The sequence below is a fragment of the Chanodichthys erythropterus genome, chromosome 19 (genome assembly GCF_024489055.1).
Source record: "Chanodichthys erythropterus isolate Z2021 chromosome 19, ASM2448905v1, whole genome shotgun sequence".
NCBI lineage: Eukaryota > Metazoa > Chordata > Actinopteri > Cypriniformes > Xenocyprididae > Chanodichthys > Chanodichthys erythropterus.
The window spans coordinates 25,906,113-25,931,744 of NC_090239.1; the positions used below are offsets into that span (position 1 = coordinate 25,906,113).

The 25,632-nt window shown below is 36.1% G+C and overlaps 2 protein-coding genes across 3 annotated transcripts; one reads left to right on the forward strand and one right to left on the reverse strand.

Annotated features, from left to right (window-relative positions):
• Positions 1-7,158: 7,158 nt before the first annotated feature.
• On the forward strand, positions 7,159-11,649 carry zgc:123217 (uncharacterized protein LOC641414 homolog). The gene is made up of 6 exons (XM_067369417.1): positions 7,159-7,210; positions 7,490-7,510; positions 8,712-8,874; positions 9,007-9,281; positions 10,402-10,550; positions 11,256-11,649. The coding sequence occupies exons 1-6, from the start codon at positions 7,159-7,161 to the stop codon at positions 11,568-11,570; spliced, it is 975 nt and encodes a 324-aa protein (XP_067225518.1). The 3' UTR covers positions 11,571-11,649.
• Positions 11,650-12,553: 904 nt separating this feature from the next.
• On the reverse strand, positions 12,554-25,627 carry aldoab (aldolase a, fructose-bisphosphate, b). Of its 2 annotated transcripts, none has more exons than XM_067369776.1 (7): positions 25,470-25,627; positions 22,850-22,966; positions 22,483-22,749; positions 22,234-22,394; positions 21,065-21,323; positions 20,004-20,203; positions 12,554-13,064 (listed from the first exon to the last, which is right to left on the reverse strand). In XM_067369776.1, the coding sequence occupies exons 2-7, from the start codon at positions 22,959-22,961 to the stop codon at positions 12,969-12,971; spliced, it is 1,095 nt and encodes a 364-aa protein (XP_067225877.1). In that variant the 5' UTR covers positions 22,962-22,966; positions 25,470-25,627; the 3' UTR covers positions 12,554-12,968. The 2 variants fall into 2 exon arrangements, with proteins under 2 accessions (XP_067225877.1, XP_067225878.1); XM_067369777.1 differs by having other exon boundaries at positions 22,850-22,961; positions 25,470-25,593.
• Between the last annotated feature and the right edge of the window lie 5 nt (positions 25,628-25,632).

Sequence of the window (25,632 nt, forward strand, 5' to 3'; positions counted from 1 at the left end):
CAATTGCGACTTTATATCTCAGAATTCTGACTTTTTATCACACAATTGCGACTTTATATCTCAGAATTCTGACTTTTTAACACGCAATTGCGACTTTATATCTCGGAATTCTGACTTTATAACTCGCAATTGCGACTTTATATCTCAAAATTCTGACTTTTTATCACGCAATTGCTACTTTATATCTCAGAATTCTGACTTTTTATCACACAATTGTGACTTTATATCTCAGAATTCTGACTTTTTATCACGCAATTGCGACTTTATATCTCGGAATTCTGACTTTTTATCACGCAATTGCGACTTTATATCTCGGAATTATGACTTTATAACTCGCAATTGCAACTTTATATCTCGGAATTCTGACTTTTTATCACGCAATTGCGACTTTATATCTCAGAATTCTGACTTTTTATCACGCAATTGCGAGTTTATATCTCAGAATTCTGACTTTTTATCATGCAATTGCGAGTTTATATCTCAGAATTCTGACTTTTTATCACGCAATTGCGAGTTTATATCTCAGAATTCTGACTTTTTATCACGCAATTGCGAGTTTATATCTCAGAATTCTGACTTTTTATCACGCAATTGCGACTTTATATCTCAGAATTCTGACTTTTTATCACGCAATTGCGAGTTTATATCTCAGAATTCTGACTTTTTATCACGCAATTGCGAGTTTATATCTCAGAATTCTGACTTTTTATCACGCAATTGCGAGTTTATATCTCAGAATTCTGACTTTTTATCACGCAATTGCGACTTTATATCTCAGAATTCTGACTTTTTGTCATGCAATTGCGACTTTTTATCTCAGAATTTTGACTTTATAACTCGAAATTGCAACTTTATATCTCAGTATTCTGACTTTATAACTCGCAATTGCGACTTTATATATCAGAATTCTGACTTTATATCTCTCAATTGCGACTTTATATCTCAGAATTTGGACTTTTTATCACGCAATTGCGAGTTTATATTTCAGAATTCTGACTTTATAACTCGCAATTGTGACTTTATATATCAGAATTCTGACTTTTTATCACGCAATTGTGACTTTATATATCAGAAATCTGACTTTTTATCACGCAATTGCGACTTTTTATCTCAGAATTCTGACTTTTTATCACGCAATTGCGACTTTATATCTCAGAATTCTGACTTTTTAACACGCAATTGCGACTTTATATCTCGGAATTCTGACTTTATAACTCGCAATTGCGACTTTATATCTCAAAATTCTGACTTTTTATCACGCAATTGCGAGTTTATATCTCAGAATTCTGACTTTTTATCACGCAATTGCGACTTTATATCTCAGAATTCTGACTTTTTATCACGCAATTGCGACTTTATATCTCAGAATTCTGACTTTTTAACACGCAATTGCGACTTTATATCTCGGAATTCTGACTTTATAACTCGCAATTGCGACTTTATATCTCAAAATTCTGACTTTTTATCACGCAATTGCTAGTTTATATCTCAGAATTCTGACTTTTTATCACACAATTGCGACTTTATATCTCAGAATTCTGACTTTTTATCACGCAATTGCGACTTTATATCTCGGAATTCTGACTTTTTATCACGCAATTGCGACTTTATATCTCGGAATTATGACTTTATAACTCGCAATTGCAACTTTATATCTCGGAATTCTGACTTTTTATCACGCAATTGCGACTTTATATCTCAGAATTCTGACTTTTTATCACGCAATTGCGAGTTTATATCTCAGAATTCTGACTTTTTATCATGCAATTGCGAGTTTATATCTCAGAATTCTGACTTTTTATCACGCAATTGCGACTTTATATCTCAGAATTCTGACTTTTTATCACGCAATTGCGACTTTATATCTCAGAATTCTGACTTTGTAACACGCAATTGCGACTTTATATCTCGGAATTCTGACTTTATAACTCGCAATTGCGACTTTATATCTCAAAATTCTGACTTTTTATCACGCAATTGCTAGTTTATATCTCAGAATTCTGACTTTTTATCACGCAATTGCGAGTTTATATCTCAGAATTCTGACTTTTTATCATGCAATTGCGAGTTTATATCTCAGAATTCTGACTTTTTATCACGCAATTGCGAGTTTATATCTCAGAATTCTGACTTTTTATCACGCAATTGCGAGTTTATATCTCAGAATTCTGACTTTTTATCACGCAATTGCGACTTTATATCTCAGAATTCTGACTTTTTATCACGCAATTGCGAGTTTATATCTCAGAATTCTGACTTTTTATCACGCAATTGCGAGTTTATATCTCAGAATTCTGACTTTTTATCACGCAATTGCGAGTTTATATCTCAGAATTCTGACTTTTTATCACGCAATTGCGACTTTATATCTTAGAATTCTGACTTTATAACTCGCAATTGCGACTTTTTATCTCAGAATTCTGACTTTATAACTCGCAATTGCGACTTTATATCTCAAAATTCGGACTTTTTATCACAGAATTGCGACTTTATATCTCAGAATTCTGACTTTTTATCACAGAATTGCGACTTTATATCTCAGAATTCTGACTTTTTATCACGCAATTGCGACTTTATATCTCAGAATTCTGACTTTTTGTCATGCAATTGCGACTTTTTATCTCAGAATTCTGACTTTATAACTCGCAATTGCGACTTTATATCTCAAAATTCGGACTTTTTATCACGGAATTGCAACTTTATATCTCAGAATTCTGACTTTTTATCACGCAATTGCAAGTTTATATCTCAGAATTCTGACTTTTTGTCATGCAATTGCGACTTTTTATCTCAGAATTCTGACTTTATAACTCGAAATTGCGACTATATCTCAGAATTCTGACTTTTTATCACGGAATTGCGACTTTATATCTCAGAATTCTGACTTTTTATCACGCAATTGCGAGTTTATATTTCAGAATTCTGAGTTTATAACTCACTATTGCGACTTTATTTCTCAGAATTCTGACTTTTTATCATGCAATTGCAACTTTATATCTCGGAATTCTGACTTTTTGTCATGCAATTGCGACTTTTAATCTTAGAATTCTGACTTTATAACTCGCAATTGCGACTTTATATCTCAAAATTCTGACTTTTTATCACGGAATTGCGACTTTATATCTCAGAATTCTGACTTTTTAACACGCAATTGCGACTTTATATCTCGGAATTCTGACTTTATAACTCGCAATTGCGACTTTATATCTCAAAATTCTGACTTTTTATCACGCAATTGCGAGTTTATATCTCAGAATTCTGACTTTTTATCACGCAATTGCGACTTTATATCTCAGAATTCTGACTTTTTATCACGCAATTGCGACTTTATATCTCAGAATTCTGACTTTTTAACACGCAATTGCGACTTTATATCTCGGAATTCTGACTTTATAACTCGCAATTGCGACTTTATATCTCAAAATTCTGACTTTTTATCACGCAATTGCTAGTTTATATCTCAGAATTCTGACTTTTTATCACACAATTGCGACTTTATATCTCAGAATTCTGACTTTTTATCACGCAATTGCGACTTTATATCTCGGAATTCTGACTTTTTATCACGCAATTGCGACTTTATATCTCGGAATTATGACTTTATAACTCGCAATTGCAACTTTATATCTCGGAATTCTGACTTTTTATCTCGCAATTGCGACTTTATATCTCAGAATTCTGACTTTTTATCACGCAATTGCGAGTTTATATCTCAGAATTCTGACTTTTTATCATGCAATTGCGAGTTTATATCTCAGAATTCTGACTTTTTATCACGCAATTGCGACTTTATATCTCAGAATTCTGACTTTTTATCACGCAATTGCGACTTTATATCTCAGAATTCTGACTTTTTAACACGCAATTGCGACTTTATATCTCGGAATTCTGACTTTATAACTCGCAATTGCGACTTTATATCTCAAAATTCTGACTTTTTATCACGCAATTGCGAGTTTATATCTCAGAATTCTGACTTTATAACTCGCAATTGCGACTTTTTATCTCAGAATTCTGACTTTATAACTCGCAATTGCGACTTTATATCTCAAAATTCTGACTTTTTATCACAGAATTGCGACTTTATATCTCAGAATTCTGACTTTTTATCACAGAATTGCGACTTTATATCTCAGAATTCTGACTTTTTATCACGCAATTGCGACTTTATATCTCGGAATTATGACTTTATAACTCGCAATTGCAACTTTATATCTCAGAATTCTGACTTTTTATCACGCAATTGCGACTTTATATCTCAGAATTCTGACTTTTTATCACGCAATTGCGAGTTTATATCTCAGAATTCTGACTTTTTATCATGCAATTGCGAGTTTATATCTCAGAATTCTGACTTTTTATCATGCAATTGCGAGTTTATATCTCAGAATTCTGACTTTTTATCACGCAATTGCGAGTTTATATCTCAGAATTCTGACTTTTTATCACGCAATTGCGAGTTTATATCTCAGAATTCTGACTTTTTATCACGCAATTGCGAGTTTATATCTCAGAATTCTGACTTTTTATCACGCAATTGCGACTTTATATCTCGGAATTCTGACTTTTTATCACGCAATTGCGACTTTATATCTCAGAATTCTGACTTTTTATCACGCAATTGCGACTTTATATCTCAGAATTCTGACTTTTTATCACGCAATTGCGACTTTATATCTTAGAATTCTGACTTTATAACTCGCAATTGCGACTTTTTATCTCAGAATTCTGACTTTATAACTCGCAATTGCGACTTTATATCTCAAAATTCTGACTTTTTATCACAGAATTGCGACTTTATATCTCAGAATTCTGACTTTTTATCACAGAATTGCGACTTTATATCTCAGAATTCTGACTTTTTATCACGCAATTGCGACTTTATATCTCAGAATTCTGACTTTTTGTCATGCAATTGCGACTTTTTATCTCAGAATTCTGACTTTATAACTCGCAATTGCGACTTTATATCTCAAAATTCGGACTTTTTATCACGGAATTGCAACTTTATATCTCAGAATTCTGACTTTTTATCACGCAATTGCAAGTTTATATCTCAGAATTCTGACTTTTTGTCATGCAATTGCGACTTTTTATCTCAGAATTCTGACTTTATAACTCGAAATTGCGACTATATCTCAGAATTCTGACTTTTTATCACGGAATTGCGACTTTATATCTCAGAATTCTGACTTTATAACTCGAAATTGCGAGTTTATATTTCAGAATTCTGAGTTTATAACTCACTATTGCGACTTTATTTCTCAGAATTCTGACTTTTTATCATGCAATTTTAACTTTATATCTCGGAATTCTGACTTTTTGTCATGCAATTGCGACTTTTAATCTCAGAATTCTGACTTTATAACTCGCAATTGCGACTTTATATCTCAAAATTCTGACTTTTTATCACGGAATTGCGACTTTATATCTCAGAATTCTGACTTTTTATCACGCAATTGCGAGTTTATATCTCAGAATTCTGACTTTTTGTCATGCAATTGCGACTTTATCTCAGAATTCTGACTTTATAACTCGAAATTGCGACTTTATATCTCAGAATTCTGACTTTTTATCACGCAATTGCGACTTTCAATCTCAGAATTCTGACTTTATAACTCGAAATTGCGACTTCATATCTCAGAATTCTGACTTTTTATCACGCAATTGCGACTTTATATCTCAGAATTCTGACTTTTTATCACGCAATTGCGAGTTTATATCTCAGAATTCTGACTTTATAACTCGCAATTGTGACTTTTTATCTCAGAATTCTGACTTTATAACTCGCAATTGCGACTTTATATCTCGGAATTCTGACTTTATAACTCGCAATTGCGACTTCATATCTCAGAATTCTGACTTTTTATCATGGAATTGCAACTTTATATCTCAGAATTCTGACTTTTCATCACGCAATTGCGACTTTTTATCTCAGAATTCTGACTTTATAACTCGAAATTGCGACTTTATATCTCAGAATTCGGACTTTTTATCACCCAATTGCGACTTTATATCTCAGAATTCTGACTTTATAACTCGAAATTGCGACTTCATATCTCAGAATTCTGACTTTTTATCACGCAATTGCGAGTTTATATCTCAGAATTCTGACTTTTTATCACGCAATTGCGAGTTTATATCTCAGAATTCTGACTTTATAACTCGCAATTGCGACTTTTTATCTCAGAATTCTGACTTTATAACTCGCAATTGCGACTTTATATCTCGGAATTCTGACTTTATAACTCGCAATTGCGACTTTATATCTCAGAATTCTGACTTTTTATCATGGAATTGCGACTTTATATCTCAGAATTCTGACTTTTCATCACGCAATTGCGACTTTATATCTCGGAATTCTGACTTTTTTATCACGCAATTGCGACTTTATATCTCGGAATTCTGACTTTTTATCATGCAATTGGGACTTTATATCTTAGAATTCTGACTTTATAACTCGCAATTCTGAGATAAAAAGCCGCAATTAATCTTTTTTTTTTTTTAGTGGCTATTTTTTTTTTTTTTTTTTTTTTTTTTTTTTTTAAAGAGGTGGTGATTGTGAGAAGAAATTGTTACAAAGGGAATGTTTTTGGATTTATACCTTAAATACTTTGTCACCATCAGGGCTGAATGAGGATTTTAATATGAAGCCTTTTCTATAGTGATTTATTTATTTCTTCATCTGCTGTTTTAATATCTAATATTCTAATATTATTATAGATCTAGTTTTTAATAATAAAGATAATGTATTTTTTTATACTGCTTTATAATGGATAAATAAATAAACAAATAAAGTTAATGCACTTGGTTACCAGGATGGCAGCAATGTCAGTAAATATGTTCTTGTGTAAAGAAAAACTATATTAAATAAATATGATGAATATCATTAACTAGTTTGAAATCAAACTTTACTTTTGTCAAGTTGTGCAAAAGTTGTGTGTATTAATTGTGTGTATTTAAAGGTAAAGGATATTGTGCTTTAGCTGTTATGGGCTTCACCGTCACTGTGCATACTTCCTTTTACAGAAAAGAATGAGACGAGTCAAACCTGTTTTATTACGAAAAGTGTGTCTACTTGTTATTGACCAAAAAGACATGGGAATCTAAAGAGAATAAAAGAGGCAAGACAACATTCTTTCACATTTCATTTCAGCGATGGAGTTGTCAGTGATCTTGCTCAGCTTCATAGCCTTGATGAGTATGGAGGGTAAGTTTGATCATGAGTATATACAGTATGTGTTTGCCAGTCAAATGTTAATGTTAAATGTTAATTTCCATGAGATTCACTACAGAATATTTTCTTAATCACTATATATATATATATATATATATATATTTTTTTTTCATGAATATCAAATCATCCTTAAAGGAAGATCCATTTATTTGAAAAGTTATTATAGCGTTTTATGTCTTTCTTCCTTTCTGTTGAAATGTCATTTAGGAAAATTCTTTAAAAGTTTGAAATTGTTTTCTCATTTCTCTGCAGGCTCAAATGCACAGACACATGGTAAGAGCAGCTCAAAATGAATCATACACAAGTTATATTATGGTAATAGGGCTGCAGGGTTTAAGGAAAAAAAAAATTGTGATTATGATTCAATATGGCTTCCGCTCTGAAAATCGTACTTTTTCAAATTCCTCCTATGGTCTGATTTGAACTAAAATTGGTTGAGCATAAGTGTATCATTATGAAACTCTGTTTCATCAGGAATATGCCCTGAAGGAACATCAAAAAAATGCTAATAGATTTTGGTTAATTTTGCCTATTTTAATGAAACTGGTCTTGATAAATTACTTGAGTCACACTGAGAACAATGAAACCAGTTATGCTACTTTCGGTCGAACTTGCTTCCACAATTTTGAACTTCTTTGAAAACGTACTAATTCAAACTCCTCCTACACTGTTGGTCCGATTTTCACAGAAATTTGCTCAGATCATTTACAGACCATGTTGGCAAAAAGTTATTAAAAGCTTTTTGATAGACCAAACTGTTCTCAAATAACTCATCAACGAATCTGATGGCATGGTGCCAAGCCGATTCTGAGGCTGTAACTCTGCAACGCTTTTGCATAGTAACACCAAACTCTGTATATGTCATTATCTCCTCACACTGACCACACAACATCAATTTGGTTACAATGCCACCTATTGGTCAAAAAGCAATAAGCAATGCAATCATATTACAAGTGATTGTATTTGTTAATTTTTTTCAGCCATTTTGACTAAAATAATATAAAATTGCCTTTAATTACTCATTATTGCAGTTGCTCTGAAGCTCCCAGCTATACTTTCATAAATCATTATGCATTTTTTTTGTGATTGGCCCTGATAATTTCATAATTAATTTATTATTATTATAATTAGTTCTAAGTTAAAATATAAAACTTACTGAAAAAAAAAACAAACAAACTAAGAAATATTACTACTGCATAATTTCATTGTAAAATAAATAAATCATTTTGATCTTATTTTACATAACACCTATAAAACTGCAATTCTAATATTTATGGCCGTCTTAAGGAAAACCACAGGGAGTCCTTCTCTTTTGTTGATAAGCGCTTCTTATTACAAGTACAGGAAGATGATAATGAGCTGTCAGGCTTCACTCTGAGAAATGCATTACATATATTTAAATAGCATTTTTATTTCATTTTATTTCGATTGATTGTGCAGCCCTAATTTGTAATCTGTAATTTATTGTCTGCAGATTGTGGGGTAGCTCCTCTAAATACACGTATAGTTGGCGGCACGGATGCCCCTGTAGGTAACTGGCCTTGGCAGGTCAGTGTTCATTACAATGGCGGACATATCTGTGGGGGAACCCTAATCCACAGCCAATGGGTGATGACGGCTGCTCACTGCATTGTTTCGTAAGAAGGGCCACTTTAGGATTTTTGAATCTTTCGTAACTTAAGTTTTAAACTGTTTCCATAAACCTGCTTGCCAATTAACTTTTCTCTAGCTTAAAGCAAATTTTTATTTCCAACTCTCCATTGCAACAGTACTAACGTCAACCGCTGGACATTGTACTTGGGAAGAGAAACCCAGAGCACGTCTGTTGCCAACGCAAATGAAGTGAGAGTTGGTATTCAGTTCATCATCGTCCATCCAAAGTACAACAACACCCTTTACAATAATGACATCTCCCTGATGAAACTGAGTCAACCTGTGAACTTCACTCAATACATTCGTCCGGTCTGCCTGGCATCCAAAGGGAGTGTCTTTCACAATGCCACAACCTGCTGGGCTACAGGTTGGGGAAACATCGGCAAAAACCGTGAGTGTCCCAAAACTATGATTCACAATTTAAAGATATTTGTTGAAGTGTTATTTTAGTTGTATTATAGTTATCTTAATTATTGGTATATGTTAATTTTAGTTTAATTTTTAGTAGATTTAGTATGTGCTTTTGTCATTTTATTAGTTTTTTTTTTTTCTTTTCTTTTAAATATTGCTATGGTTTTTATTTATTTCCAAGTTTTTAGAGCTTTAACTGAAAGGATTAGTTCACTTTCAAATTAAAATTTCATGATAATTTACTCACCCTCATGTCATCCAAGATGCTTAAGTCCTTCTTTCTTCAGTTGAAAAGAAATGAAGGTTTTTGATGAAAACATTCCAGGATTATTCTCCTTATAGTGGACTTCAATGGACTCCAAATGGTTGAAGGTTAAAATTACAGTTTCACTGCAGCTTCAAAGTGGTCCCAGGCGAGGAATGAGGGTCTTATCTAGAGAAATGATAGGTCATTTTCTAAAAATAAATAAAAAATTATGCACTTTTAACCAATGCTCGTCTTGAACTAGCTTTCTTCTATTAGAATTCTGGCAGTGTAGATGCTGCTAAGTGTATTACTGCCCTAGTTTAAACTAATTGTTATATACTTGCACTAGCATATTGTATATGACAATTTAGTCCAAACATTGACCTGAGGAGGGCAGTAATACACTTAGCAGTGTCTACACTGACGGAATTCTAATAAAGAAGAAGAAGAGAGCTAGTTCAAGACGTTTATGGTTAAAAGTATATAACATTATTATTCTTTTTAGAAAGTTAGATTGATAAGACCCTTATTCCTCATCTGGGATCGTGTAGATCCCTTTGAAGGTGCACTGAAACTGTAATTTTTTTTTTGTGGTCACATAAGCAGCCAAAAGATTGTGTTAGTGTGATGATGGAACGAATCTTCCATTAATGGTGTTTCTGTATTTTGGTCTTGGCTGGTTTAAGCTGGTGAAACTGGTCTCCCAGTCTGGCCAGATTGGTGTTCAGCTGGTTTTTAGTTAGTTAGTTTACAAGGCTTAAAGACCAGCCAACCACCTTAGGCTGGATAAGTTTACAATTTTTTTCAGCAAGGTAAACATGTCATTCACACGCAAACTCTCTGTGTATGAAAGAGGCGTTGCCTGTTCCTCAGACACTTCAGGAGGTGGAAATCCCAGTTGTGGGCAGCTCACAATGTAGCTGCCAGTACAAGACAGTACGTGGTGTTACAATCACACCACAGATGATTTGTGCTGGGAGAACAAGGAAAGGAACCTGTCAGGTGAGTCAAACAAAAAAGGAAAATTCTGTCATTATATATATATATATATATATATATATATATATATATATATATATATATATATATATATATATATATATATATATATATATATGTCTATTCATATGTCTATATTTTTATGTGGTAATCAAGGAGTGGGATGTCAAGCTCCAAAATGAGAAACAGCACCATAAAAAATATCTTTAAGTAGTCCATATGACATTAATTACATATTGTATGTATACAATAATATTAATTATTTTAGTAACTTAGAAGTCTTCTAATGCCATATACTGTAATAGCAATTGCGTTAGGAAAAGACCAAAAGTGTGAACTATTCCTTTGTGTCTCTCTATCTTATTTTAAAGGCGGCATGAAACAGAAGTTGTGATAGTCTTTTCTTCCCTATTGTGACATATATGAAACCACTGAAAAGACTTCATGAAAAAAATGTTGGGTGGGAATTGATTGGATGATTAGATGTTTGTGTTTTGCTATTGGTCGATCCCTTCACGCTATTAAACACAACATCAGAGATGGAAATTATTTTGATGAAATATTATGAGGCACATGAATAAAAAGAAATGATGTGCATGGATAAGTAATTTAATACTATAATATAAATAGGAATCGTAATGATTTTAAACAACCTTGCTGTTGCATGTTCACTTGTCTTGATTCTCTGCTCTCTGCTTCCCTCTGCAGGGAGATTCTGGAGGTCCATTACAGTGCAAACAGGGTTCTGTGTGGGTCCAGGCTGGGATCACAAGTTTTGGGACGGACCAGGGCTGTGCCATAGAAGGGTTCCCAGAGGTGTTTTCACTTGTTTCTGAGTTCAACACTTGGGTCACAGACAACGTCGAAGGAGCCGCCATTGGCTTTGTGACCTTTTCATCCAACGGCACAGAAGGCAGCTTTACATGCTCTAGCTCAGCCACACTTCACTTCTCATTCTACTCTAGTTATATCATTCTCTTCACTACACTCATCTCAAACTTCCTCACACTCATAGTCATTTAAAACTGACTCAGACACATGCAATTCTGAGCTAACAGGTTAAGGGGAAAATGAATGTGTGACAGAGAAAATATACAGTGGAATTCTGGATGACATGAAGGAGGACATAAAATGCTTAAAAATGTTTTGAAAATTAAAGCTCCTGAAGTCATTTGTGTTGTTAACATGAGCAGCTTGCCGAACTTAGCCCCGCCCACAAAATTTTTAGGTCGGGAAGTTCGGTCTGGACTCGATCCGCAGAGGAGTAATTATGCCCGAACAGAAACTGTTCTGACCAATCACATTGTCAGGGCGATGATTGACAGATTATCACCAGAAACGTAATCAGCCACGTCATCAAAGAGTGCTTGGGTTGAATTAGTTTACAACAATGATGGCTGTTGTTGAAGAACTGAGATGTGTAGGTTCTGCCATCGTGTCCGTTATAGAAGATATCGAAAGCAAAGATTGTTTACGCTCATCTTCTACTAGTTCCAGCATGTGTGCAGTTGAGTTCTGTTGACAACTATGCGTCGCTCAACATACATCACTTACTCTGTAGCTCTGATTGGTTGTAGGTCTATCCAATTGAGGTCTTTCCTGGATCGGTTGAAATACGCCCCCATAATCAAAGCCCAATGGAGCAGTATCAGACTCATATTCTGACTAGAATTGAGTATGACCACGTCAGGCTATGAGCAGCTAGCATAGGCTGGTAAATGCTGTAAACAACCTTCTCCTCTTGACAGCTGTTGAAAATATCATTAAAAAGTCATATTGACATATATATAAAAAATGTAATATCTTAGTACAAAATTAGATTTTAAAGGCAGGATTTGTATAAATCTAGGTCACATATTTTTGGGCCTGTTGAGCACATGCCATTGAGATGATAGGAATGCTAACAGATTGTTTTCTCCAATTATATATTAGACTTTTCATGGGCAGGTTTATAATCATTAAATGAGTCAGTCTGTGATCTGAAACAGCAAAGACACAGAACTTAATTGAATAGTTATACATTTAATATATATAAAGTAATGCAATTTTCAACATTCAAAGTTGATGATACAGAGATCACAAACTTGTGAAGGCAATCAAACAATGTGTTGGTAGGTTGGTTCATAATTCTTTTGCCAAAAGAAAATATATAGTGAAAAAGAAAACAACAGATGCAAAACTGTAAGGGTTGCAGCCACAGAAATAGGACGCATCAGTAGAATGACAGCATGAAACGGGGTCAGCCAAGAGGGTGTTTGGTCAGTTACATTAATTACTTATTTACTGTGACATCATTGTCAAATGACAGTGGAAAAATGACTACAGGAATAACAGTGAGGAAGGGTCACAGAAATGATTCATCACACCGTGTACGTGACAGAACACAGATTAGTCAGTAGGTGCGGTCACAGTTGTGTTTTTTTAATAAGCATGGTTGGCCACAAACAGAGACTCTCCCGCCGCAGCTCCTGTGTCTCCTTTGGAGACATATTTACCAATGGCTGCTGCGCTGTTGTTCTGTAGAGGAAATCAACACATGGGTTTATTAAACACAAGAACAGTGAGCTGGATGTCAAAAATGTTTGCAAATAATGTCACTGCCTTCATACTGAAAGCAAAAATTCTGTGAGACTCAATTAAATTACAGCCAATCAAAACACATTTGATAGAGTGCAAAATTCAGGTACTGGAAGTAAAAATCCCATTCATTTTTTCCATACAGGATTTGATTTTTAACAATAAAGTGCCCTATTATGCTATTTTAAAGGCTCCTAATTTTGTTTCAGATGTGTCCTACAGTAGGCTTACATGCATTCAGGTCAAAAAAAACTTTAATTTTCTCATAATATACACTGCAGCATCACTTCTTTTCTCACAGTGTCTGAAATGGTTCGATAAAGGATTCGATCTCTCTAAACCCCTCCCTTCCGAGAGCCTACTCTGCTCTGAATGGTCATATGGCTCAGTTTGTTGTGATTGGTCTTCTTGGCTCTGATTGGTCAATTGTTCTAATGCTTACAGTGTGTGTCGGTGGGAAAAAATGCCTATTACCATATCTGAATTTCAGCTCCAGAGGCTTCCTCAGCACTTCGTATCAATTCCTGCATGAGTCCTCATCTTTTAGAAGTGCATGCAAAGTGGATTTGCTTTTGCAGCAAGAAAAATGTCTTCTCAACATGTCGACAGCACGGACCAAACTCTTAAAGGCCTCAGCTTATTCGGTTGTTAAGTCTGACGTCACGCGGCAGCGCTTCATACCACAAGAACATGCACACATGAAAAAATTATAATCATAACCTTTATCTCCATACCAAAATCCCAGATGGAAAGACAGTGATTCATCTTTTATAAATCATTAATATATTAATGTCTGTGACGCTGTGACCACGGAGACTGTTGTGTAGACTAAGTATTTTAAATGTTTAATATGAATAAATAGCTCTCATAAGCGGCCGTCGAGATGGCATTCTCAAGTGAAACAAGCCGGGGCTTGGACCCAGAAACGGCGTTCCTTACATCACGACTTAACAAGCGGATAGTGTTTGAGGGTGGGTCAATGTAAACCATAGGCTGGCATTATGCATTATTTGTTACATTGTTACGTAGGTTTGTGCAGAAATTAAGAATGGAATTACTGACGATTCATTTCAGGCAGGTTAGAATCGGTTCTTTCATTTGTGAGACAATAACTCCAATTATCATGTACTTTGATCTTTGAAACTTTAAACAGTACATTAAAGGTAATATCGGTCCCACTTTATATTAAGTGTCCTTAACTCATATGTACTTACATTTAAATTAATCATTTGATACAATGCACTTATTGTGTACATACATGTTTTTACATTGTACTTACATTTTAAAAACACCTGCATGTAATTACATCTGTAATTAATTTCTGTAATTACATTAATAATTACACTGTTGACCCAACCCTTACACCTTACCCCTTCCCTTAAACCTACCCATACCACCAAACCTGTCCCTAACCTTACCCTTATCCCACCTCAATAGCAGCACAAGTGTTTTGCTATTGTAATGGAATTTTTGAACTAATTAATAATGAACTAACATTTATTTTCTTTTACAGGCCTAATAATAATCTAACTTTGAAATAGAGAAATAGTCACTAGGACTGAGTGTTGTGATTCAGAAAATGCTGTGCTGGCTAGACAGCATCCTTCTAAGGATAAAAAATAGTCTTTGAGGAATTGTTTTAACCTATTGAGAAATCTGATCTATTAACCCTGAGACATTTTTTGATGATCTTGTGATTCAGTTGTTCTAATTCTAAATTTATGCGGAACCAATATGTTTTTGTATTTCTGCATTCTGCCAACTTTCAATTCGCAGAAAAGAGACCCCGATCGACGGAGGGACCCATCCGAGAGGGGCTGAGAGGACTTAAGGTTTGAGGTAGGACACAGACTCCAGTTCTTTTCCTTTGATTTGCTTATTATTGGGACAAACAAAATGCAATTTTGCAATTTCTAAAGTTTTGAACTTGAAATTTTAAAAGATGTATCCCGTTAGCCTATAGGGATGATGAAATTTGACTGAATTCGCCACAGCGGTATCCTTTCAATTTAACAAGATATACTTACGTTGTGTAGGAGTGAGATTTAGTGCCCAAATTGAACAAATATTTGAGCAAGATTTAGCAGTTTTGGGGATTGGTTGCACTGAAGCACGGTATTATGATAACAATCCAGACCCATATTTAATGATATGTCAAACATCCTTGTATTTGCTTACTAGACCTAATCTAAGACCAAATATAGATAGAAGCATAGGAGAATTGGGATTGAATCCTGTTTCTCCTATTCCAATTGCTGCGGTAAAATAAAAACTGAAAAAACTGAGATCCAGGGTCCTTTCCGAGAATTGGTTAGAAAGGGGAATTTGCAAAAAGAGCAAATTGCTCAAATTCAGTTGTGGTCAAAGTTCACAAAAAGACAATTTGAGAAAAACTGTGGTACTTTGAGTGTGTCAGTTTTAGGAGAATCAAGGCGTATCTTGGAGAATAGAAGCGGAGATGGATTGACTGGATGCTGTTCAACAGATGTGAGCGAGAAGCGGAGGCTCGATATGAGAGGCAAAGAAAAGGTGAGGAGGAAAAGGTTGCTCTTATTGCCTAACAGACCAAGAAGCAGAAGCAAGAGCTCAATGATATGCAGGAGGTGAGTGGATGCAGGCGGCCACCGCCATACAATGCTGCGGGAGAAGAGGAAGTTGGACAAGTGCCAGTGGCTGGGAGCTCTGCAGAATCGTGCTCCAGAAAAGGGGAAGTGAAGACAGAGGGTGAGAGCTCAGATGATGATGATGAGGATGAGAGGGGTGCAGGAGTTTATCAGGAATTTCGAAGACTCCTGAACGAGGCAATGACAACTGAGTTGTGTGAGCCCCTAAGCTGTGTATTTAAGGGGGTGAAAAGAAAAGCTGGAAAACCACCTCTCACACACCCAATGAAAACCCGGTCAGTCTCTGTGATTGGGAAAAAGACTGAGAAAACTTGTGATTTGCCTATGCTTCAGTTTCCAGGTGCCGAAGGGCTAGTGTGGGTGGAGAGACCTTGGGATTTGGAAGAACTTCAAAATGTAACAGCTGCAGTCCCAGATCCAGAAAAAGGGGTAGAACTGTTCATAAGTGCAATTACAATGTTGATGTGATTTATAAACCCACAGGTCGAGACTGGTCAGCAATTAAATTCAATTCACATTTATTTGTAAAGCGCTTTTCACGATACATATAATTTCAAAGCAGATTTACAGAGAATGCATGTCAACATCACAATTTAAAGAATGCAGTTAGCAAATAATGTCATAATTTAGGCAATTATATAGATATAGAAATTGCGCAATGTGCATATTGATCCAGATGATTGCGTCTTGCGGGATTGAAGTGGACAGAAGTATGTGGAGCAGGCAAAGGCACTTTCAACCCTGCCCTGCAGTGTCTGGAAGAAGGAGGAACTGAAGCTCAGGAGTGGAGAGTCCAATGGACAGCAATGCTTGAGAAAACTGAGACTGGCTTACCCACTACGGCCAGATTGGGCAGCAATTGCCAACACAAAGCAGTTGAAAGGTGAGACTGTCACTGCTTATCTTGCGAGACTAAAGACTGTTGTTGATGAATGTGCAGGTCTTCCAGAAGGAACCGACAACACAGGGGTTCTGAAACACCATTTGGTAAATGGCCTGCTTCCAAACATACAGAAAGCTGTCAAATTGACCTGCAATGGATGGGAGGCTCAGAATCTGGAAGTGGTGATGCAACATGGCAAGCATGCTGAACAGAATGATGAAAAGAGGAACACAGAGAAACAGCAGAAGTTGGAAAATGCTCAGTATATGTTTTACCAGTCCCAGTCCAGCAACCAAAGGCCAAGAGATGACAACTATCAAGAGGCAAGAAGAGGAAGAGGCAGAGGTTGTGGCAGGTGGAATGCTCAGAATGGCAGGGTTGGGGACAGGTGTAGAATCCATACTGCCATACTGACTGTGAAGTGTACCTGAAATCCTATAAAACCTGTTGTATTCCTTTGTTCGGAGAGAGATTCTCTGGAATTGATGAGAACTCTCCCGGCCGTGATTAAAGCTGAACAAAAACTGGAGTCTCTGGTTATTGCTGCGCAGCATGTCAGGTTAGGGAACAGGGGCGGCGCCCGCCGATTTTAATCTAGCCTATAGAATACATTTCTTTGCTGTCAGTAGCCTATGGGCTACTCCGTTTCTTCCTCTCTGTTGAATATGCAGCAGGTAGGGGAGGAGCTAGCACAGTCAACCGCAAGAGTGCGAGACAGTCAGCAAGCAGGAATTTCAGGTTAGAGGTTTCTTAACAGTGCTCTCAAAATATAATTTTTCTTAACACATCTCTCTATTAAAATACGTTAAGCAGTTCAATACCGCTTTTCTACAGTATCCAACCATACACCATCCAACCATATCCAACCTTTCTCTCTCTCGCACATTTGCGCACACGATCAGCTGGTCAAAATAAAAGCTCAGCTATCAAAATAAAAGCTCAAGGATTTACAAAAGTATTGTAAAAAAAGATTTTTGAACCCTTTTTAATGTCCAGGTACAAGTCAATGCTGTTTCTTTGTTCAATTTGCACACTGTACATGTGTTGAAGCTCTTAATTTTGAGTTTCCAGAGTGCACCAGATTGATGCATTTAACCTTAAAATGTACAAAATTTTCTCGCGGGGGAGCATGCCCCCGGACCCCCCTACAACTGGTACGTTCAATAAAGTATTACAAATTACAGTGTCAAATAATGTACATTTTCTGAACAAGAATACGACAACAAAAGCTCCTTTCATGTCAGTAAAGCTGTTAATAGAAAATTAAAATGTCTTTGGACAAACATAGATTTGGGCTAAGCCCCGAATGTTTACAATGTCTGGCTCCGCCCCTGTTAGGGAACAAGGTTTAACCCTTTGACGCGTACGATCACACCGGTGTGATTAGAACGTTCAGTGCATTACGTGATCAACTGCCAAATTCAAATGTGCGTGCGTGCTTTAACTGGCGCTAGACACACGCAGCGCTTTTCATATATCACATATATGCAGTGTTTTCAACCAAATAATGTTCATTTCAGGTTTCAGACATTTAAATACACATGAGTACTAACAAAACAATATATTTAGAGTTTGTAAAATACACAATGATGTCCATAGAAGCGGAAATAACAACCCTTTCCATTATAACTTGACAACACGTTTAATTCATATCAGATACACATTGTGAAAGTAACTTAAAAGCTTACTCTATTCTTCCCCAGTTCACCGGCACACTTACTTTCATGTATTTCGGGAGAAGTGGATAAATTCACGGGTTGTAAATCCAACAGATCCGATTCTCTGCGCGGTGCAAACTAACATGGCGGCGCCCATCGCTCATATGGCTCAACTAACGCGATCGTTATAAAGGTGTTTAAACAGCAAAACACATCCACTTGCACATATTTGGCAATCGGAATATTAGATATTTCATGCTATAACTAACAAATTTGTGAATATTTTGAATAAAAAAGGAAAAATTAAATGAAAGCAGATCATCATTCATACAGTGCTGCGGTGTGCCACGTAACAAGCAATGACGCGTCACCATGGAAACCATAAAGTTACACGTTCCAAATAACGGTCGCCTTAAAAAACTCACGCTGGGGGGTCAGCCAGAATATTTGAAACTTACGTGCGAAAGGGTTAAGGGGGTCAAGACGTTGACCCGAAATATTATTGAGCGTCGATTAGGAGACGCTCCGAAGGATCATATGTTTGTGAGTGTCGATTTGGAGACATTCCCACGTATTATTGAGTGTCGATTAAGAGACGCTCCGAAAGATCAGGAAATTTATTAAGTGTCGATTAGGAAATGCTCGGGTGTCGATTAGGAGATGCCCCAGGAAGGTAACTTAAGTCAGGTGCGTCTTGGAAAATCTACCACACTATTCAATATAAACCCAAGTATATTGTACTTATTATTTGATGTAAGTACATAGTAGTTAAGGCAAGTTAAAAATCAACCTACTGTGACCTACAACGTTGTAAATTGATGGTATATGCTTTTGTTGAAGCCACCAAACTACTTTTTTTCAATTAATTTTGTAAATAATCATGTTTAACAGTGGAATTCCTGGTGAAATGTACATTACTCTTTAGAACTTAATTACTCAAAAGAACTCTTTAATGCCTGTCTACAACCATAAAGCGAATTATGTAATCAAGTTAGTCTCCCTACACTCTCAAACTATTTAAGTCACTGTTTGGATTTAAATAGGCAAATGCTTGAGAGTCTATGACTGGATCATTATTGCAGTGATTATTATGTTTCTAGCATGTTATTTGCACCAGTTCTTCTAACCCTAACTGATGGAGTGTGCAGCTTTTCATTTCTTAAACAACCATGTAGGAAGACACATCATGGCCATTTTCCAGGATAACAAAGTCAAGATTCATCAGGCTCAAATTGTAAAAGAATGGTTGGGAGGGAACATGAAGAATCATTTTATATTCCAGACCTTACATTCATTGAAGGTCTTTGGGATGTGCTAGAGTAGACTTTACAGAGTGCTTGGCTCTTGACCAAAAATATTTTTTCTTTCATGCCTATTTATTTTCATACATTTTTGCTTCAAATCAAAGTTTCTAATGTAGTGATTGCTGAAAAAGTGGGCAGGACCTGTTTCACTCTCTATACAGCTAAGTGCAGTGGTATTTTGAACATGGGAGGAAAGAAAAAACAAACTACGGTGATTAATAATGACATCATGTAGAGTGTAGTTCAAACTGTAGGTGGGGGTATTTGACAGCTGCTATGAGTGATCTGTCATACTTTATTACTCTATGCTATGTGGCCTAAAAATACACAAACCCAAAAACAGTTGTAAGAAGTGGAACTAGCAACACTGATTATAACTGTTAATTGCCATTGTAAAGTTGTTTACGTACCAAGGCTCTCTTGACAAATTCCTCCTGGCAGGCCTTGCCATTCTCCTTCTTGCCACCCCAGGCTTTCAGTGCTGAGGCTTGCAGGGCACGGCCGTAAGAGAAGGTGAGGGCCCAGGGTTTGTTCAGGGGACACTGGTTAATGGCACTCAGATTGACCGAGGCCTCCTCCTCACTCTGGCCTCCAGACAGGAAGGTGATGCCTTTTGGTGAATAAGATGATAAAGGTTTGAGTTGTGTCTCTTCTTAAAATGTGCTAATTTATACAGTAGATTATAAATGGATACTTCAGATAGCTTCAGATAATAATGATAATATATCATTTAATTTAGTTTACATTCAACATATACTACATAAGGCTGAATATCTGTATTTTGGGAGTAACAGAAATTAATGGGATAATTCACCCAAAAATGAAAATTATCCCATGATTTACTCACCCTTAATCCATCCTAGGTGTATATGACTATCTTTTTTCAGACAATCTGAGATATATTTAAAAATATCCTTAGTCCTCTAAAGTTTATAATGATTGTGAATGGGGGGCTACATTTTGAAGTAAAAAATAATGCATCCATACATAATAAAAGTAATCATCCAGTAAATCTATCCTCTCCGCCACCGCGTTCGTCATTACGTTGTGTGTCAGGTCAAAGGATACTCTTCCACTGCAAATCAATTTGCACATTCTGTGTACGGTAGTTCGCCGGAAGCTAGTTATTTGAAGTTATAAAGTTTTAAATATGGATATTTTTCTTACAAAAACGCATCGCTTCACTTCAGAAGGCCTTTATTAACCCCCTGGTATGGATTACTTTTTTTATAGATGGATGCATTATTTTTGACTTCAAAATGCAGCCCCCCATTCAAAACCATTATAAACCTTGGAGGACTAAGGATATTTTTAAATATATCTCTGATTGTCTTCGTCTGAAAGAAGATACACCTAGGGTGAGTAAATCATGGGATAATTTTCATTTTTGGGTGAACTATCAAGATAAAGTGTATGTTTTAACAAGACGATGAACTGTGCGAGCGTGTGTTTGTGAGTGTGTTCGACTCACCGGGAACTGCAGGGGGAACAGTGCGACGCAGGGCGGAGACGGTTGCCATGGCAATTTCCTGAGGGGCGTACTTGTGGGAGCAAGAGTGACCGGCGGTCACCATGTTGGGTTTTAGCAGGGTTCCCTCCAGGTACACGTGGTGGTCTGACAGAGCCTTGTACACAGCCGCCAGGACCTTCTCTGTCACATACTGGCATCTCTTCAAGTCGTGGTCACCATCAGGCAGGATCTCTGGCTCCACAATGGGCACGATACCATGCTGGCAGAGACAACATCAATGAGAATAAATGAATCATGAGACACCTTGCGCATGAGAATACTTTCATCAGTCTGTTTTCTGAAAGTGTCATGGACAGAATGGGAAAAAAATTCTGAATTATAATTGCAATGAAATACAAATAAATGCAAAAGAAATAAAAAAAGCACCATATTGATTGTTTACATGAAGAATAGGTGAATTCGGTAATTTGGTGATAATTTAAAAAGTTTCACACATTAAGAAATAAACTGTAAGTCATCTGAATAGTGTTTACTCACATGAGATGAAGACTTCTCATAATAGTTTTCTATAAAAAGTGTTTTAATTGTATATGGTGTAGGTCAACCCCCCCCAGAGGTCTCCAAAGTCATTCCTGGAGGGCCACTGTCCTACAAAGTTCAGCTCCAACCCCAATTAAACACACCTGAACCAGGTAATCAAGGTCCAATTAGGCATACAAGAAACATCAACAACAAGCAGGTGTGTTGGAGCTGGTTGGAGCTAAACTCTTCAGGACAGTGGTCCTCCAGGACCAAGTTTGGATATTTCTGGTCAAAACGATCCCTGTTCACATGGATCCGTGAAAATGACTAAAAAAGCTGTATTATGCATGCCAGGCCAGTAGATGGCGATGTCACTTTGTAAAGAAACACTACGCACCTATAGACTGAAAACAAAATACACATGCACATGACGTCACAGTTTTCACAAATTCGTGTTTTTGTTGTTTACAAGCAAACGATAACAGTCTCGTTTACAAAAAAGTGCATTTTGAAACCCGTTTTTAAAAACTTGCATTTTCGGACACCCACAATGCAGTTGGCCTCTCAAACTCACTATAAGTCATTTACATAAAACTTTTTACATAAAACCTTCCATGTTGATAGAAACAGGCCGTAAAGTGTCTCACCATCTGGCAGATGCTGGCGTAGCGGGCCAGAACATTGGCATTCTCAATAATGGCAAGATTGGAGGGAGTAGTGGGAGTGATCTTCAACACACAGCGCCATTTAGCAAAGTCAGCACCGTCTTTTTTATACTGAGCACAACGCTCATACAGCCCATCCAGACCTAAAATGGACAATAATATTAAAGTGTGAACATTTGTGAATAGAGAGAATAAATTAAGGTTAAAAAGGGTGTGGAGAAAGGCTCATACCCTGTGTGGTTGTCTCTCCGTTGGTGCCGGCCAGAGGTACAACACCCTTGTCCACCTTGATTCCTACCACCATTCCTCTCTCCTTAATCAACTCAGAAAAAAGCTTGCCATCATCAGTCTTCTGATAGAGAGTCTCATGGAAAAGGATGACTCCACCGATGCAGGGCTTGATGCGGTCGTCAGCGGTGAACAGCAACTGACGGTACAACCTTCTGTTCTCCTCTGTGTTCTCAGCGTTTATGCTCTGGAAGCGCTTTGCAACACTGCCTAGAGAGACCACAGGGTAAAAGAAAGCCAGGAAATAAAGTCAGAATTCCCTATTTGGGTGAAGTTTCATTTTTGGAAGCATATTGAGTCTTAAGTGTACCCGTGGACTCATCAGCTGCAAGAATTCCCTTGCCGGGAGCAACAATTCTCTGAGCAATATCGCTCAGCTCTTTCTTCTGATCGGGGCTCAGGAATGGATAGGCGTGAGGCATCTTTACTGAAAGAGGGAAAGTGAAATCAGGTATAAAGTGCATAGGCAAATATAAATTGCTGTGCTGTAGTTCACTGATGGAATCAGCTGGCAATGTTGTGGAACTTGATTGTTTACAAACAGGTTTCCTGAATATCTTCCATTGATTGGAAAAACAGATAATTTCACCCCAAATTCACTTCATTGGTTGAGTCTAGAAAATTAGCCTATAAACAGAGCTCAGATGTGATGACGTACTTTTGTAGGACAACGTGGAAGTTAGTGTCACCCTGGTTCCCTCGACAAAAATCCAACAGATTATATAATTGGCTTTTGGATTATTGCAGAATACATATAAGCTCTGTGAGCAACAAAAGTTTATGATTCAAGTTAGGGTATAGATCAAGTTAGGCCATATATAAACAACACATCTGTTTCATGACGTCAATGTCCCTACCACTAAGCTTCTGAAACTCTTTCAGTCTTAAAATCTGCAAGTTGGAAAGTTTGAGTTAGAATAGTTTGCAAGAGTCCAAGTATAAACATGAGGCTGTAAAAACGAACAAGCGAGAGGATGAGTTTAGCACCTCTGCAGTCCCATTTCACTATTTGTTAACAACCACCTTTTTTTAAGAAACATTAAAAATCTAACCTGTCTGGTGTCATTTATGTTGTAGAGTAAAAGGGATGTTGAGATGAAGAAGTGTTTTGATGAACTTTTTCAAACCAAATACAGAGACGGATTTTTTTTTTTTTTTGTCACCCACATTTAAAAAAGAAAAAGGAAAAAAAAAAGTCTGCTGTCATCAGTCTCCTTTTTGCTTCTGCTTTTCTTTTATGGTGTATAGGGAAGTAAACTATGATGGTATGCTTAACATGCTCTTCTCCTTCATCTTTTTTTCTTTCCTCATAAAGACTGTCTATCACTTGTTCTCTCTTTCTGTCTCCCTCAAGAGCTACATATGTATAAAGCCTTGCTTGAGGAGGCCTACTCTCATTGTTGACCTTTATGTGGAGTATGTAGGACAAGCTCTTTTCCTGTTACCCCACTCCATCCTGTCCATACTGTCTAAAAGCTACTGCCTTACAGTTCAGACTATATATAAACTAGTGACTACCAACTGCACTTGATGTTGACATGCAGCTCTTGCATGAGGGTGATTGCATTAAACAGGATCCAAAAAAAGTATGTTATATATGACCTTTATAACAGCAGGCTAAAGGTTGTATGACAGATCAGTCTTGAATTATTCGGTAACACTTTACAATAAGGTTCATTAGTTAACATTAGTTAACTACATTAGTTAACATTAACTAATAATGAACTGCATTTATTAATCTTTGTTAATGTAAATTTCAACATTTACTAATACATTATTAAAATCTTGTTAACAGTTAATGCACTGTGAACTAACATTAACAAACAATGAACAACTGTATTTTCATTAACTAATGTTAGCAAAGATTAGTAAATACAATAAAAAAATGTATTGCTCATGGTTAGTTCATGTTAGTTACTAACTAGTTATTAACTAATGTTTAACTAATAAACCTTATTGTAAAGTGTTAGCAATAATTCCGATTGAATCATTTGGAACAGTGTTGTGTGAATAACATTAAATCAATTTAAAATATATATTAAAATTAAAATATTATATTATAATATATATTGCAATTTTTATTATTAAACATGTGGATCACATTTGATCCAAAAATAGTCAGCAATGGTATAAATATAGGTAGTCACAATATTGCTATACTGGGAGATTCAAATTGTACATATTTTTTTTCGATTAAAAATTATGTATTTAACTAAAATTATTTGAAAAATCAACATTGTTTAATTGCTTTAAACCGGTGTTAAGTAGATCTTGCACCAAAATTCACATCTAATAAGACTTTAGATATATAGCCAGCCTTTTGAAATATTTTGCAATTCCATAAAAATGAATATCAGTGGATGATAACATTTATTATAGTTGATCAGGTAAGATGCTTTGTTGCAGTTCTGATGACACTTTATTTGTTTAGATGGTCCACTTCAGGCATTCTACTAACTATAAGTAACTTTGCAAATACATGCAATACACACAACTAACTTTCATTAGAGTATTAGTAGACTTTCAGTAGACTGATAAAGTTGGGGACATAGAAGAAGCTGACATGTACTTATGGTCAGTAGAATGTCTGTTGGGGACCATCAAAATAAAGTGTTAGCAGATATTAAGCAAACATTTTATTAACAATCTAATGAAAGTTAACTGACATGTAGTTGCAAAGCAACTTAGTGGCCATTGAAATAAAGTTTTACCAAAAAGGTTGAAGACTGTCTTCAAAGGCAAAGTTTGTTTTTTTAATCAGGAAGGAAATACATATAACTCTTACTTCCTCCTCCTCTTACAAGTGTTTTGCACTGATAATGTCACCACGCAGCCACACTGTCTTATTGCTATTGTTATCGTAATTATGCACATAGCCTTTTAATCTCAATACCTTCTCAAGAATTTAAATTTTAAAATAATTTTCTTACCTCTCTTGCTGAAAGGAGAACAGACAGAATGGAGTGACCCTTGAAGCGAGGGAGAGAAAAAGAAAGAGAGAGGTGAAGAAAAAAAGATCTGGCTCAGACCATGACCAACCAACTGGCACTGTATTTATCCAGCATTATGACCCCTCACATTCAGCTGTCCTGT